Below are 17,406 nucleotides of genomic sequence, written 5' to 3' on the forward strand. Positions count from 1 at the left end.
TTGCAGGTTGCATTTTACCTGAAATAAGGGATTCAAATTCAATTTTACTACAACTTACACTGAAGCTGGGATCAAGAGCCCCAGGTGTGTTATATTGGTATCCATCAATAAATAATAAAACTAAAACTATCATGTTTAATCGTGATGAATGTGGCCTTATCACCTACACTGGGTCACATTAAGGCCTCAACAAATCAATGAATCAGTAAAATTTTAACGAGTAACAGCTAAGCACGAGCTCAGCCTCTACTGCTGTAGTAGTTGTGTTATGTAAAGGCAAAATCATCAATCTTTGATGTTGTTTATCACATTTTATCTAATACCTGAAGCTGAAAGCTTGTGGGAAACATTAGTAAAACAGGTGCAAATATAAAAAACCTTTGATCTTGTAGTTTATGTGTACGGCCTCAACTTCTGATGTGAAAACCTACAAATCCCAAATTAATGTTGTGTTAGTGTTTTTACACTAAGGTCAGCGGGTGGACCAGATATGAATTGGCCTATGTGTCTTTAGTATGACACAAGCTCTAACAGAGATGAAATCTGATAACCTGATGTGCTATTTTAAAGATACTGAGTCAAGTTTTGAACCACAATCCTGGTGCTAACAGGACTTTAAAAGCAGCAGACCACCAGGTGGACTCAATAACTTGGCAACTGTGGGGATGAAGAAAAGAAGAAAATGTTGCTCAGTGTTCACTGAAGTCCACGTCAGGTAAGCTATGTCCTAAAAGTCATTCCAAAACAAAGATATGTGTAACATGTTTGAAATGTGCAGAAAATTAATGCACCAAAACGTTAAAAAATTCAGGAGTTCTAACACTGTGTGACATACTTAAGCTGAAAGGACTAAATACCAGCTATAAATAAAACAGCAGGTAAATAATTTAAAATAATAAAGTAATACTGATAACGGGGAAGATTTAAAACAACAAAAACAATATAAAATGCAATGTTGTTTTTTGTTTTAGGATTTTAATTTCTTCTTTTGCGACCGCTAAATGTTACAATTTTAAACTTCCGCTTGATTTTATTTTGAAGGGCTTGCCGGATGCTGTGAGTCTATCTTGACTCTGAGGAGCTCTTGGATTTTGCGCTGACAGAGCGGACAGGTCGCTTCATCTTTCCCGTCAGACACATCGGAGCCGCCGTATTTTTCTTTTCACAGCAGCGTGACACACATCATGTCGGATTTCGAGGAGTTTGAGAAACAGCTGAGCGAGAATCGACAGGGTGAGTGCTGCCGTCCGTCTGTGCCCCAGTTCGTTCTGCAAGCTAGCAGCGTAGCGCCGGCGCGGACCGTTAGCTCGCTCAGTTGGTTTTATGAATGACTATCGCGACCTGACACCAACTTCAGCGCGTACTTTTCCTCTCTATGACTCAGCTTAGTTGTCTTATCTGTGCGATCATATTTTGATTAGACTTCAGCCTGCTTCTGAAGCTGCTAAATCTGTCACACAGCCCTGGACGCAGTCTGGGTGCCGGTAAGAGCGCACAGTCAATTTTACCTGAGGCAGCAGGAGGCCAAACTCCAGGAAAACCGCGCACCTTTATTAAAAAAATAATCTTTGAGTGATGGATCGAACAGCATCACTAGGGAAGAAATTAGAAAAGGACAAAAAAATGAAGGAAACAGTTTATTTGTAATTGTTTCAGTAATAATGAGGAGTTGGAGCTGAGCTTAACACATACTTATCATCACTTTATACTTATGTCTGCGTGTATCTGCATATGTAATCCCTACACTAGTTTATTATTTTTAATACTATTTTAAAGCCTATTTCATTTATTATTTATTATCTGTTTTGAAGTTCTGTCAAAATGTCATTTTATTTTATACATTTTAATAATTAAAATTTTAATTTAAATTTAAATTTTTTTCATATTTCATTGGCTAAAAATTTTTTTATTACTTGGATGAATGAAAATTCATTCAAGTCGTGTTAGTCAAAAAAAAATATTATTAAAAATATATTATGTTTCACAAGCTCACGTGCCTATGAAAATATACATATATATGTGTGTGTGTGTGTGTGTGTGTGTGTGTGTGTGTGTGTGTGTGTGTATTAAAAATTGTAAAGAAAAGAGTAGAATATTGTTTTGTGATCAGATGTTCCTTCATTTGGTCAGCATATTCCAAGATAATGATGCCAGGATTCGTTGGGCTCAGATTGTGCAAGAGTGGTTCAGTAAGCATGAGACATGATTTTCACACACTTCTTGGCCAATGCAGACTGCACACCCGGTGCCACTGAGAATACTTGGGATAAGCTGGGATAACTTTATGCAGCGGTCCAACTCTCCCATCACTAACATCTTTGAATGATGTCACAGCAGTCAGACTTAACCCAATATCAATTTTGAATCTTTTTAACTTTTTCCCAGCTTCTCCAGTGAATATTTGCTATTATATTCATTCATTTAGGTGTTATTAATCTCTTATAATGCGTAATATACCTGCAATAATAAAAACATGCCAGCGAAGTTAAACAAGGTTTCCAGTCACAAAGAAAGAATAAAAAGTCAAACAGACCTCGTCCACAGCCTGACATTTAATCAAAGAGCTCCGGTACAGCTGGATCAGATCCACACAGAAAACAAGAATACCTCTTATCGATTTGTTAAAAGGTCTTAAGAACTGTACAGCCAAGAAGAAAGGCCACATTAAACTGCCACTTTTCTCAGAGATATATGATCAGCAACATATCCAAGGGTGTCAGACCCTGCAGGTACTACAGAAAGGAGAATTTCTTTAATTATCAGCGGTGAAAAGGGTAGATCTATTAAATATTTACACCATAATTATGAAGCAATTATCTGTAGAACTCAAAAGATTAAAGAGTTAATGGAATGACATGAAAATAATCAATTCTGCAAAAAGAGGCTGACACCCCCACTCATCTCCAGCAGAGCTGTTTGCACTGTCACATCCACAGTAGTAAATTGTGCTTCTACTGATGGAAAATTACAGCGATATCACAGCCTGTGAGGTTAAAAAACAACCACACCAGGGTTATGAGCTGCTGACCCATTCGGGCAAGTGACGCTGTTTCCACCGATCAAAACGAACCTTCACTAATGGCTACTTTCTTCTTAGAGTCAGTATTTTCACATTAAAAGGCCATTAAACCACCAGACATCATTAACCCTCTGATGTTCAGGACTTCATCAGCAGAGACCCTAACCTTGTGCTGTCTGTCTGAATATGTGTAAAGTCTTTTTTCTCTCAAGTCTTTAAGGTACAAAAGAAATAAGAATTCTGACTGCCATGGATCCACATCTGTTTAAAGTTTGTCCATAACAAGGTCCTTGTTGTCCATCTCCAGAGCAGCAGGTTAGGGCTGGTTGGTCACTGATGGCGATGACACGACAGCCAACTGAATGAGGAAGAAATGAAAACTGTCTGTATCTTTAAATCCAGCCACCGGTCTCAGTATTTGCTCTAGCACTGCTTTAGCTGATGTTTTTCCTCTCTTATACTTTTATATTATCCCCTAAATGTGCTGATAAATTAAGTAATATTCTTTGAAATTAAGCTGCCGGTAAGTAAAAGAGGCCAGTAAAACTCTGATCTACTGGCCTGGATGCTCACTGGGGAAAATTTTTATGTTGAACTCAGAGTTTATTGAAGCTTTCCAATATTCCGGGCAAACTCCTGTGAAACTAGAGATGTCAACTTAGTTTTATTTCCTGGGAACCAGGCTGATCTCAGGTGAGGTGGACGAGTAAAATCATTCGGAGTGTACCTGAAGTAAAGCGGTGTCGGTACAGCCTGAAAACATTTGGTTTTATTGCTCAAAAAAGAAGCGCCGCTGCTCTGTCGTGTTTGTCATCCCGTGTTTTTCCTGACCTCACAGAGCGAGAGAGGGAGCGGCACAAGAAGAGGAGTCGCAGCGGATCTCCCGGACGAGGTGACAAGCATCGCAGCTGGAGCAAAGACCGAGGTAGCCGCAGCCGGGAGAAACGCAGCCGTAGCCGGGACAGGAAGAGCCGGGATCGCCGCAGCTCCTCCCGAGACCACAAGAAGCACAGGTGGAAAACTGCATGGCTTCCTAGGAAGGATGAGTCCGTGTACACCGTGTTTGGTTGTAGATCCTCAGACCATAAACAAAGTGAAAGAAATGTTCATTTTCATTACTGAATGAATGAATTCTGAATTCAATATTTTTGAATTCATAAAGTAGCAAAAGATGTCATTCCAATCACTGTCACATAAAGATACGATACTCTTTATTTACCCCAGAGATTTGGATATTCCTGCAGCCAAAACAGTAAACACAGGGGTGTCAAACATAAGGCTCAGGACGGCCTGGCCAATGAGCTACCAGAACTTTATCTGTAGTTTTACACATTTATTTATCACAATTTAAACCTAAAGAGTTGTATGGAACGCCAGGACGCCATAATGAATTAATTAAATACACCATTAAATAATTTATTAAATTCATTTTGGCACAGTTGACTCCTTCAGGTCTCACCATGAAATAATTTTATCTGTCGACCTCACCCATCAAACCCAGGGGGCGGGGTTAACACTGATGGAGTCAAAACCATTGGTTTGGCCTGGTGGCCATTGTTTTTAGCACACAACAACCGGCATGTTGAAACTAACAGAACTGAACTTTGGAAAAACCCTGTTTGTGTGTCACCAAATACCGTTTTAATATTGTCTGGTCGGTTTGTCAAGATACAGCGTCTTTGCAAAAGTGCTTCGATGATTTCGGAGATGTCTGCCCAGCCCAGTCTCACGGCAAAAACTGATGATGTAATATTTCTGTCCAGGTTGCAGTCTTCATGATGAAGTCTAACAGAGTGAACCATTAAACTTCAGTAAAACTATGCAGTTATGAAACGTAACTTTAACCTCAGCCAAACCGATTCTTTCAGTTGTAAATAAAACAGCGAAGTAAAAATGACCCGACAGACAGAACCTGAGTGAATGAAGTCCAGCGTTTAACCACTGAGAGCTAAAACTCAGCTGAGGTTTCAAAGCTGTGTGCCGGTGATTGGACATCAGCCGCTGATAAAGCTGTTCGTCTATAAAGTGCTCTGTTGGGAAACAAGCTCCAGCAGCTCTACGCTCGGGAAAAGAACTATATTTACTTATGTTGTGCAGAAAAATGCGCTGACATTGCGTTATATCGAGCACCGGCTGCCCAGTCAAACTGTGACTATCACCAGGTAACGTAGGCGTGTCTCTTGAATTAGCAGCAGGTGTTAAACAGCTGACAGATGAGGAGGAGGATGCATGAAGGTAAACTGAGGGTCTGCTGAGCTGATCGCTGGTGTCGTGAGAAAAATGTCAGCTCATTCTTTATGTTACAGAAGCACAGAGACACAAGACCAGGCGGAAAGAGACGATCGTTCGGTGAAAATGAGAATCTGCGAATGCAACATGTGGAACACGGAGAGTGGAATATGTAAACAAACCGGTTAACGTAACACCTCCCCCCACCCCCACCCCCGTTAAGCTGGAACACGGGGGCTGTGAGCTCGGTGCACTCTGTCAGCTGACTGTTAGCAGAGCTAGTGACATCTCTGAAAACATCTGAGCACTTTTGTGAACATGTTCTATGTTGACAACCTGACCAGACGTGAAGATTCCGCCATGACATTCGCGGCTAAAACACTGTTAAAAGTGTAGCTGGTGACAAAAAAACGGGGTATTCTAAAACTGTACACCACCACCATTGCTGCCTGTTCATTCTGGGATACCTGGCTGCCCCACACAAGCAATCGATTATCTAGGATCGACTTGTCTTGACTTACTTTGCACGGCAACCAATCAAATGTTAGAGAAGCTGCATGGGCAGTGTTAACCCCGCCCACTTAGTTTGATGGGTGAGGCTGACAGATAAAATTATATCAAGGAGAGAGATGAAGGGGACAAAAGTGCCAAAATGAATTAAATAAATAAATCATTAAATAATTAATTAAAACTGTCAATAATTATTTAAATGTGTTATTAATTAAATATGTCAATAATTAAATGTGTCAATAATTAATTGTGTGTTCACGTAACCACTGAAAGGTTTCACTCAGATGTTTTTGTGTTTTCTGCGTGCAGCCACTCTCCAAGACGAACGAGGAAGAAAAGGACCTGCAAATATTGGGACGTGCCTCCTCCTGGCTTTGAACACATCACACCAATGCAATATAAAGCTATGCAAGGTACCCGACTTGTTCTCTTTGCCTCTTTAGCCTCTAAATCAGACTTCAGCAGAGCTGCAGTGAGTTTCTGCTTCGCGGCTTTGTGTTCCCCAGCTCTCTAACTCATCTGTTCTCCGATCTGAGCTTTGCTACTTTACATGTGGGCTGGAGAAGTCAGACAGCCTGCCGTAAATCATGAACCAGCTGAAACAGTCGTGTTTACAGCGCTGTCTGCGTGTTTTTGCTGTTCACTGCCACCAGGGTCCAGTGTAAAAAGAAAATAAAGGAATCGGTTGCTTTGGTTTGTGTTTGTGCTGTTGTTGATCCTTCAGCTCGGCCACGGCTGCAGAGGAGACAGGTTAAAACGCACAAAGAGCTTCTTTGTAACCGGAGTTTAAAAAACGATGAAAACTGTCAGTCTGTGCTTCTCGTTCTGCTTTGCTTGATCTGAACAGGCAGTGCTTGGCTTCTTCCTCTTTTCTGCACAGCTGGTCAGCGACAGCGTGAAGTAGGTGTGAAGGTTGGATCTGGGATGGCCGATGGAGATGTCTGCTGTTATTATCTAATGCAGGGACGCTGTGAGAGAGCCATGGCGCTCTTTGAGTACTGGTGGTAGTGCTGTCCCTGCTCCAAAAGCCAATCGGCAGCCAAACCAGGAAACATATGAGCATATCATCTCATTCTATAACCCATTAACATGGTCTCTGGTAGCACTCTGATTGGAGGATTCAGAGATGCTTGTGTTAATTTAGACCAAATTATTTTATGTTTTTTGTAGTTTTTTAATCAGATTTGACAGAATCTATGCTCGTGTTTGTTCTGTGATGAGCTCTGAACCACGCTGACACCTTTAAACACTCGCTGTGCTTCATAAAACTACGTGTTTGTTGCTCTGCAGTCTGACTGTGGGATATTATCCCTGAAACACATTAATAGTGGCGTCTGTGTGCAGCTATTTGGCAGCAAACACTGTCCCTCCTTCGTGTTTCCTCAGCGGCCGGCCAGATTCCAACAATAGCTCTGCTGGCAACGTCCACCACTACTGGAGTAGCTGCAGCCCCGACACAAGTGCCCATAGTTGGCAGTCAGATGACGAGACAAGCCAGGCGCCTCTACGTTGGCAACATCCCGTTTGGAGTGACTGAGGTACTCTCGTGGTCGCTGTAGATTCGTACCAAACAGACCTGCTGGTGCGGCGCCTCAGGTTTGATTTCTGTCTCCTCAGGAGTCCATGGCCGAGTTCTTTAACGCCCAGATGCGCCTCGCGGGACTCTCACAAGCCCCGAGTAACCCCGTTCTCGCCGTGCAGATTAACCAGGATAAGAACTTTGCTTTCCTAGAGGTGAGGGTTCATATTACTGTTCAGTGTTTTAGGTTGGTAAAGAATATATAAATAACACTTATATATTTATTATTCGAACTATTTTTAACAAATTATTTTCTGTTGGTAGATAATTAAACTTTCTAAAAAATATTTGTTGTGTGCTTATTATTTATCTACATTTTCATTTGTTTATTTTTTATTGACCGTTGAAATCGCCCGTCCTTCTCACAGTAACATTACGTCATGTTCAGTTCTCAGCACAAGCAGCTTGTCTGAGAGGTCTGAGCTGCTGTCTAGCACTAGTTAACGTGAGGCGCACCGACGTGCTGACTCGCTGCAGGCTCTCACGGCTGCTGCATACATGTCCGTGGTGTCTGCGCAGTTTTGGCTTCTGCTGCGATTCTTCACAGACGAGCCGAAGGTTAAATCTCACCCTCCGTAACGGCTCACTGTAGGATTTATCAGATTCCTGCTGAAGCAGTCGTGTTAGTAGGTGTTATTAGAATTGTTCTTTGTTGGCGCTGTGACTCAGTGTGACTTTCTTTCCTAGTTTCGGTCTGTGGATGAGACGACGCAGGCCATGGCCTTCGATGGGATCATTTTCCAGGGTCAGTCGCTCAAGATCAGACGACCTCACGACTATCGGCCGTTACCCGGAATCTCAGAGCAGCCGGCGTTCCACGTCCCAGGTTTGACTCCGATGCTTTCTTCTTCTTCTCTTCAGAGTTATTTAGTGTCATTTAACGTCATTAAATTTAGTTAGAGTTAAAATGACCTGTTCTTACATGAAGCCAGACCTTATTTCCTGACATATACAAGTTCTTTTAATGGTGGATATTCATGTTAGCCAGGATGAGGTTTTAATAATGAGATCAGTACCGGTATATGTGAGCTAAGACCTCTGCAGGACGTCACAGTGAGCTTCTAGCTCTGCTGTGGCCACTCCTCTGTTTAGTTTCAGTATTGATTTTGGGAGTAGACTAGTTGGGATGAAACAATGACTGATGAAAATGGACGGAGATGAATAAACTTCTTATTATAATTGAGACATCACAGCTTTATCCGAGAAATCCAGTTCAGATCTGATTTAGTTCAGTCTAGATTTGATCTTGATCCCATCTATATCTGACAACACCTGTGATTTCATGAGGCCCAATGAGCACATGGTTAAAGGAAGTCTCAGGGTCTTGGCCCATTTTTCTTTGTCACAGGTCTCCCAAAGCATGTTAGTCCTGCTGCCTGGACGTCCTGGGATGACCTTGTGAGATGGGATTTAGGGTCAAGAACACCACCCCCCCAATCAGACCCCACCTCCCCTTCTGAACAAGCCTGTATTCTACACCACCTCCACATTGGTTTCTTTATTTGCGTTTGAATTACATGTGATGCTTAGTAAATAATCGTGTTAAATAGTCAAGATTACCGTTATTGACTAATCACACAGCCTTAGCATCCCCACACATTCTTTTGATTGAAATCCAATCAGAAGAAAGATAGTTTAAAGGGGCAGGAGCTTGTTGAACTGTGAGTCATGCAAAGCTACTCTACTAGCTGGAAATGAGCAGATTAGATTTTACTTCATGGGTCATTTGTGCTTTGTAAGCTCATATTTGTTTTGTGATTTGTTTGTTCTCTCTTCTCGTGGTTTGTGTAGGCGTCGTCTCCACTGTTGTTCCCGATTCCCCTCATAAACTGTTCATAGGAGGCCTCCCCAACTATCTTAATGACGACCAGGTATTTATCTGAGCGCAGGCTGAACAGCTGCGCTCAGCTTTCCTCACTTTACGCTCACATGAGGTTTTTGTCACCCTGAAACATGCGTAGTATGTTTTACGTTTCACATTTCTTTGTGACGTGAGAAATATATAAAAAAAATATGGTTAGTCTCGAGTAACAAGGCTTCTGATGGAAGTCAAAATAGCTGAAGGGACCGCATGGTGTAAAAGCACAAAATAGAAAACAACACAACATACAGTGCTTGTGCCTGTGTTCCATAATGTCACAGCTTTTATTTTGGTGAATCTCTGATTTTACATTAATCATTAAATATAAGTAAACTCCTTACACCTTTCTCATGCTAAGCTTACTGATTTAAGACAGGTAAGCAAAGTCCAGTATATTTAAAGTGACATGAATTTACTTCTTTGTGGTATTTATTCCAGTGGGTCATTATCAAAGAAAAAGTCCACCTTAAGAAGTTAAAAAAATTCTTCTTCTTTGCCTTTCTGGATTTTTCTGTTGTTTGTTGATTGGTAGGTGCCTTTAACAATATATGTATATATATATATAGCTGCACGGCACTAACGCATTAACTCGCTAACACGTTGACGCCGTGCAGCCCTTGCACGGGGCGATCCGCGTTAACTCGCTAACGGAGATTTGCCGCATTAAGGCGGTTATGGCGTTAACGTCATTTTGACGAGATTAACGCTGACAGCACTAATATATATAAATGCTATATATACTTATATATAAGATTTATATATAAGTTTATATGGAGAATTCCTCTGAATGTTGAGGAGATATCGACTGAAATCGAGCTACAGCTGGGCGTACTTTAGTGCAGTACTAATTCTTACCACCAGATAGTGCAGTTTGTCAATTTAAAATGTAACATTTAAATGTCAGTTTAGCCTCATAATGAAGCAGTTCATCAAATAGGGCATCTCTGCACTAGCTTCCTGCATGTTTCAGAAGTTAAAGTTTTACTTTAATATGAAATGCTGAGCTCTTATGAGCCAGCTCGCAGCCTCAGAGTGTCAGGTGAGGCCTGGCTGTTGGAGTAAAGTGGTTCTGCGATCAGGACCCCTCAGTTTTGGAACAGTGAGACTCATAGATATACAGAAGGATTCATAAAACACCCCATTCAGTTACTAGAATGATAAGAACATTGTTATTTACAGTGGCATCATGGGAAAGGCAAATCTGGAAATAATATCAGAATTTCCCAGAAACATTTCAATACACCCTCTGATTTTAATTAAAATAAGAGTCATTACAAAAAGTACCTTTAAATGCCTTTAAATGGAAATTTAGTGCCTGACTACATACTCACGAAAGGACGTAGAAAGTCAGTAAACAACTCCAGAAACGCTGCAGCAGCTCAAACAAAAGGTGGCCTTTCCCTTTGCTAAAGACTAAAAAAACAGTTTGTTTTGTGCACCTGTACGCAGAGAAACTTAATTCTAACTGTCCATTCTGTCTCATTTAGCCTCAGTTAGTTTGCAGAGCACATGCAGCCTGATGTCTGTGATTCTCTGACTTATTTTTTCTTAATACTTGCAGTCACTGCCACTGCGTTGATACTCACAGCTCTTTCATTTTTGTTCCCCCACTTTGTCCCCAGCTAGGGGCCTGTAAGATCGTTAAGTCTGCGCTCATAATTTGTTCAGTAGTACTCATCTACTGCTGCCATGCCAACATGTAACACAAGGCAAGTAAGACATTCTGGTCCTCACACGGATACACTCCGAGTCCGCAGGTCGCTTACAGGCTACTTTCTTTCTCCCATCATGCTTTTGGAGCGCGTTTAAGATCCAGGGATTGATCATTGAGGTTTGGGGGTTGTGTTGGTGGAGTTTAGTTATTTTTTTTAACACCATCTACTGAATATGGGATTACTATTATATGCATATCTGTTTATATATTTGACCATGTTTGAACACTTCAATCGATTGTCTGTTTTGAAGCTAAAATACCACAAAATTAAGTCATTCCAGCCTCTAAATTATCCATAGACTCCATATTTTACAGTGTTTCCCACAGATCTGAATTCAGTTTGTAGTGGTTGCGCTCGGGAGGAGCCACGCACACACTAAAGGTTACGAATAATCAGTACAAAGTTACAGACACAGATGGTATAAAACATGGATGTAGCCTATTGATCTGAAAGCCAATGTAGAATTCAGTTCAGTTTTATTTATGTTAGGCCAAATCACAACAACAGTTTCCTCAAAGTGTTTTCTATTGTAAGGTAAACCCCCTCTAAAGTTACAATATAACTTTAAGCATGCCTTCTTCGTAAAAGCCTCCAGGGGGCGACTCCTCTCTCCTCCTTTGGTTGGACAGGAGAGTGTCGACTGTATACCTCAGCAACGTTTTCCTAATGACTTTATGGCCTCGGTCACTAATTTCAGGTCTTATAGAACGTTTAGTAAATCATGGTCATGGAAAGAATCAGAAATGAGGATTATGTAGTACTTGCTTGTTGCCTCTCCAGGGAGTCTATCATCCAATAGCACAACAGACTCCGACTCCACCATCTTTAACTGCAGCTGGTGACAGTCGTCCTCGTCCTGCTCTGCAGCCTCACAGTAGGTTCTCCAGAGCAGGAGAAGGACCGGTGCTGCCAGGGATAGTTGCAGTGCAGCTGGGTTAGTCCGTTGGACTGCAGGATGATAAACTCCTGGTACAACCTTTTTTCAAGAGTGATTAGAAAGAGACATCAGTGCTGTGCCTCTCCTTTAGCCTCCTGTACTGATGTAGATTTCCAAACAAAACCAGCATGGCAGCTTGCTTGGAGGCTTTCTTGCAGGTTACTAAAACACAGAAAAAACACATTAGAGGTGAGACACAAGCATCTCTGTGTTTATTCTAGTTTTCAGAGGAGTCATATAACCAGATTAGCTTGATTTGCATAAAGTAGCCCAAATAGTTAATGTAAATGAGGAGGTGCCGACTCCGTGGCTCATCTACCAAAATGCCACCCTGCTTGCATGTATGGTTTATTCATAGATTATGACTAGGAAGCGAGGAATTGTCACTTCCTGTGAGCAGCTGAATGACGTGAAAGGCCGCCATCACAGCTTCCTGCACATCAAGCCAGGCAGCAGCGATTACATTTTCAAAATATAAGCAGCACTATTAAATCAATCCCCAGATATACCTTTACCAGCCCAAAGGAAATTCTATATGTGGGAAACACTGTTTCAGCAAAATGGGGAAATGACTCAAAGCCTGTATTTAATTGATTAACCGACAAAGTGAAATAAGCTGCAGGGTTATTGATCATTCTCAGGACTTTGAACAGTTTTATGTGCTGGTGTTGTTCCTGAGTTTTCCCAGGAAGCAGCGTAGTAGTGAGAAATCTTTACAGTGTAAAATGCTCCAGCAGTGTGTACAGATCAGCCCAGCACCTTACGAGTGACTCACATTCTGCTTCTATGTGTCGTGGTCTTAAACTGCTTTCGAGTCTCAAATGGACATTTAGAATTCACTGAGTAGACAAACACATTCAGCGGTGAGTTCTCCAGCTCAGATCTCGCTCCCGGACTCTTGTTTGCAGGTTAAGGAGCTCCTGACGTCGTTCGGGCCGCTCAAAGCGTTCAACCTGGTGAAGGACAGTGCCACGTCACTGTCGAAAGGTTACGCCTTTTGCGAATACGTAGACATCAGCGCCACCGATCAGGTAACGGTGACGAAGTGTTTTGGTGGGATCTTGAGCTGTGCTGTTTGGCTACAGGTCTGTTTGCTCTTCATCAGGCTGTAGCCGGGCTCAATGGGATGCAGCTGGGCGACAAAAAGCTGATCGTCCAGAGGGCGAGTGTGGGAGCTAAAAACGCCAATCCTGTGAGTACAAGTGGCAACATGAACCTGTGGTCTCATTTTTTGCATCATGTGCACAGTCTGTGTATAAAAGAGGAATGCTGCCAGTCGCTGGTTTTGGATTCTGCACTTTGAGGCCTCAGCTTTAGCGTTTTTATGCTGTGTGTGCGCTGCAGACCTCCATCATAGAGACGCCGGTGACGCTGCAGGTGCCTGGGCTTCAGAGGCTCCAGAACTCTGGCATGCCCACAGAGGTGCTGTGCCTTCTCAATATGGTGATGCCCGAGGAGCTGGTGGACGACGAGGACTACGAGGAGATCCTCGAGGACATCCGCGAGGAGTGCTGCAAGTACGGCACTGTCCGCTCCATCGAGATCCCCAGGCCTGTCGACGGCGTGGAAGTACCCGGCTGCGGAAAGGTGATGTTTATACACTCTGTACATGTCCAGTGAGCCGCCATCGAGGGGGCGTTGGATTTATAGCCAGAAAATATATTATAAAGCGTAAGTAACATCGATTCTTTGGGACTCACCGGCGCTTTTTCATTTCAGATCTTCGTCGAGTACGTCTCTGCTGCAGACTGTCAGAAAGCCATGCAAGCCCTCACTGGACGCAAGTTTGCCAACAGAGTGGTGGTCACCAAATACTACGACCCCGACATGTACCACAGACACGAGTTCTGAAAGCACAGACACGTCCCTCCTCCTCGTTTTCTGTTTGTGGGCTGGGCGTCAGTCTGCTTCCCTCCTCCTCTGATCGTCGTGATCCTGTCCTTTAGAGACCAGAGCTGGAGCAGTTTTATTGCTGGACTGCAGTGTGTGTGTGTGTGTGTGTGTGTGTGTGTGTGTGTGTGTGTGTGTGTGTGTGTGTGTGTGTGTGTGTGTGTGTGTGTGTGTCTTCAGTACTAAATAACTTCCAGCTTTTGCCTAACACCCAGACTGTGAGTGAACTCATTCTGAACTTAAAAGATACTCTAGTATACATAACATTTGCCGTAGAATGAATGTGACATGTATCTTACCTACACTAATACTGCCTGACAATTTCAGAGTAGCTATCTATCAAGTATGCACTGTACGAGAAAAAAAACAACCGTCAAATGTCTGGATTTTCTTCCTGAGCACAAACGTTCATTTCGGGTTTGAAAAGCCATCGTAATGTTTCTTCCGTGGCTTTGAGAAAAAGAAAGGTGTTCATTTATTTATTTATTTATTTTTCGAGAGTAATATTTCCTGCTATATATGTCACATGTTAATGTTCCTTAAACATATACAGTGCTGTGTGCTGCTTACATAGACCAAATGTTGACTTGTTTCATGTCAGTAAAGCCTGAATGGCGACTTTGTAAATACTGTCAGAGATACATTCGATTGGCGAAACACTAAAAGCTGCTTTAATTCGAGAGTAATCAAAATCAAATTTGAAAAGTTTCAGCTGGAAACTTTTGATCAGACAAAGGGACAGTTGACCCATGGTTAAACCCTCCACCTGAGGGGTGTATGTGATTCTCATTTCTAACTCTGCACCTTTATTCTGGGACTCCACTAAAGCAGCTCTGCATGATTCTGTTCAAAAACACTGTTATTCACTTTCATCCTTTCTGTGAAACACACCATTGTAGATCCTGCGTCTTTAAGACCCCCCCCCCCCTTTCCTTCCCAAAAAGCTTACCTTATTCTGATTAGCCAATTTTGGGAAGAATGAAAAAAAAAACATCAAAGTTTTTAAAAAATACAATGTGAGAAGTGCAGACAGCATCTGGGGAATTTTTTTTTTTATCAGATTCGATTTGTGATTCTCCACAAGCAGTTTTAATGTGCCGCTCGTCACTGAAATTAAAGTAAATTTTGATAATGCTTCACAAAAAAAGTGCCCAGAGCAGTTTCAGGATGTCTGCCAAGGTGTGAGGCTATTTTTAGAGGAACTTTGTTAGAGCAACAAATGTTTATTTGGCTGTTGTGATACTTTGTTAGGTTACAGGTAAAAAAACAAAAACGCCTCCTTCTGGCCAAGCTGTGTAGCTCCATCATTATTTGCAGCACTTTTCAGCTTGATTTATTATTGATTACTGATAACTTTGACCTGGGTAAAGATCAGAACTCGTGATCAGTCATGAAAGCTAGCGGTTTTACTAAAACTCGGATACAGAAATATTTTATACGTTGCTGCCTTCATAGGGGATGCAGCAGTGTTTCAGACCTTTAAATACGATTTTTAAATACATTTTAACACGTTTTCTACATTTATTAGAGAGCGATTCCACTTCCTGGTATTCCCAAAGGTGGCTGTAGTTCATCCAGAAGACCAGCAGGGGGCTGAGTGTGACTTTTTCAATGAACTGAATGAATGGAGCCAAACAGCTAATAAAAATGTTTATGTTGTATCTTAGTTTTAGTATTAGTTAGTACCTAGTGTTGATAAAATGTCCTAACTTAAATGGTTAGTTTTTCTTACAGGGAGGCAGATTCGGCTCATAAAATCTTCGCCTTCTGCTGCTTGACTGGGTCTCTTTCTATTAAACAGGAAGTCCATGATTGGGGGACTAGAAGTTAAAATTCAAAAAAGTAATTTTCGCTTCTTCCGTTGTTGGTTTTAATCAGTTTCCACACATCATGTCACTTTCCTGCGTTATTTTTGTGAATAACCTGTTGTAGTGACAGTAAAAAAAGGTGCAAGGGTTTAACAAAAGGTCGACTGTGTCCGTCTAACCATAAATATTCAGAAATTAATTTTCAAAATCAGACGAAGTAACCATGGTCTTAATTAAAACCACAAAGCAGATGAACACATGCTGAGAAAAGCACCTTTAAGTTGTGTAGATAGCCAACTGAGCATTTTTTAAGCTTTATTGTTTGTGTGCTGCTGTTTTGCATCTGTTGAAGAAAATGTATGAAATTAATTTATTCTGAAGTATCTTAAATCTGCTTAGAAAGTGCAGGCACAAATATGAACTAAGACACCAGAGACTGGAAGGAAAGCCCGTATTTGCACATGCAGCGATGTTCTGTAGGCAAACGTGTATTTTATTGTAATAAACAGAACACATCAGATGGTGATAAACACACTGCTGTATTTTCTACAGTTTTGAATGGTTCAAAGGTTTAAAACATGTTTAGTTTGTACGACTCCCCATCCTTCCACGCCATCGCCTCAAATAAATGCTTGCATCCACCGCCTGGCTGCTGCTGTGATGTTTTTATTTCTGAACTATCTGTGAGATGTATTTGAACATACCCATTAAATAAAGATGAATGATAAGATTATTGATATAATAATTAGTTTCTCCTTAATGTTAACCCTTTATAGATGGATGGAGAGACCAGAGGTCACTCTTTTATGAGCACCTGCTGTGTTTCACTGATTATAATGTTGGCTTAATATATGTGGTGTTAATTACTGTGTGGTCCTTCACCTCCTTTATTTTCATGAGATAAATTTTACATCCAGCTGCTCTCCCTCTGATTCTAAGTGCTGTAAACATTACAGGTAGAACTTTAGAAAGCAGTCTTTTATTTTGAAAGATTTAAGTTAATGTGATTGCATCACTGCTGTTCTGAACTTGTGTATAGTGTTAGTATCCAAATTATGAGTGTTGGTAAGAACAACAAGTTTTGCTCTGAAGGTCAGTTTCTATATTCAAACTAGATGTAATGTGTCCTTTTATACTGTCAAAATAAATAAAGCCTATTACAGCGCAGTATTACAGTATTAATGTAGATATGCATCGTATGACTCCTGTCAATGCAGGTATGATGTACTGATATTATAGGATACCTGGCCAATGCTTGTCTACATTTCAGAATAAATGTGCTATGTTTTAAATCTTTTTTGTTTCAGCAAAATTTCACAATTGGAGAAATAAATAAAAACAATTTTTATTTTTTTATTTTATATGTTTGTTTTTTTCATCTTCATCAGAGTTCTATGTAATATCGGAACCTCCCACATGAATATGATTTAAAACTGATTTTGTTATTATTAGCATACTGGATCTTCTGGTAATTTTATAAACAAGAAGCTGTTTCGGGGACATTAAGAAAAAAAATATTTTGTATGTTGTACTTTTGTTGAAATGCCATGAAAACAGCAGTTTATTATTTCTGATATTATGTATTTCTGATGTATTTCTTTAGAGTATGTGTCTCATTTATAAGGAAACAATAACTTTGTAGGTTCTGTCCAGGTGTAATATTTTGGTACAAAGTCAGATTTCACTTATTTTATTTAAGAATTAATATTTTTATTTACTTTTTAAATTAACTTTATTAGTCAGGTGTGTGTGTGTGTGTGTGTGTGTGTGTGTTTGGAGTGAAGTATTTTGAAAAACAAAATGGTAAAAAAAAAAAAAAAACTATAATAATGAGTTTTATTTTGTAGGTGTGACCGGA

At 40.9% G+C, this 17,406-nt stretch overlaps 1 protein-coding gene across 1 annotated transcript; it reads left to right on the plus strand.

Moving 5' to 3' along the window:
• The first annotated feature begins 684 nt into the window (after positions 1–684).
• Positions 685–16,190, plus strand: LOC308411576 (splicing factor U2AF 65 kDa subunit-like). The gene is made up of 12 exons (XM_080905515.1): positions 685–715; positions 1,042–1,233; positions 3,858–4,032; positions 6,068–6,171; positions 7,145–7,296; positions 7,376–7,492; positions 8,025–8,163; positions 9,129–9,208; positions 12,759–12,881; positions 12,956–13,042; positions 13,195–13,437; positions 13,570–16,190. Exons 2-12 carry the CDS (start codon positions 1,185–1,187, stop codon positions 13,699–13,701), a joined length of 1,401 nt encoding a protein of 466 aa, XP_080761641.1. The 5' UTR covers positions 685–715; positions 1,042–1,184; the 3' UTR covers positions 13,702–16,190.
• Positions 16,191–17,406: the final 1,216 nt, after the last annotated feature.

The sequence above is a fragment of the Rhamphochromis sp. 'chilingali' genome, assembly GCF_963969265.1.
Source record: "Rhamphochromis sp. 'chilingali' genome assembly, chromosome: 15".
NCBI lineage: Eukaryota > Metazoa > Chordata > Actinopteri > Cichliformes > Cichlidae > Rhamphochromis > Rhamphochromis sp. 'chilingali'.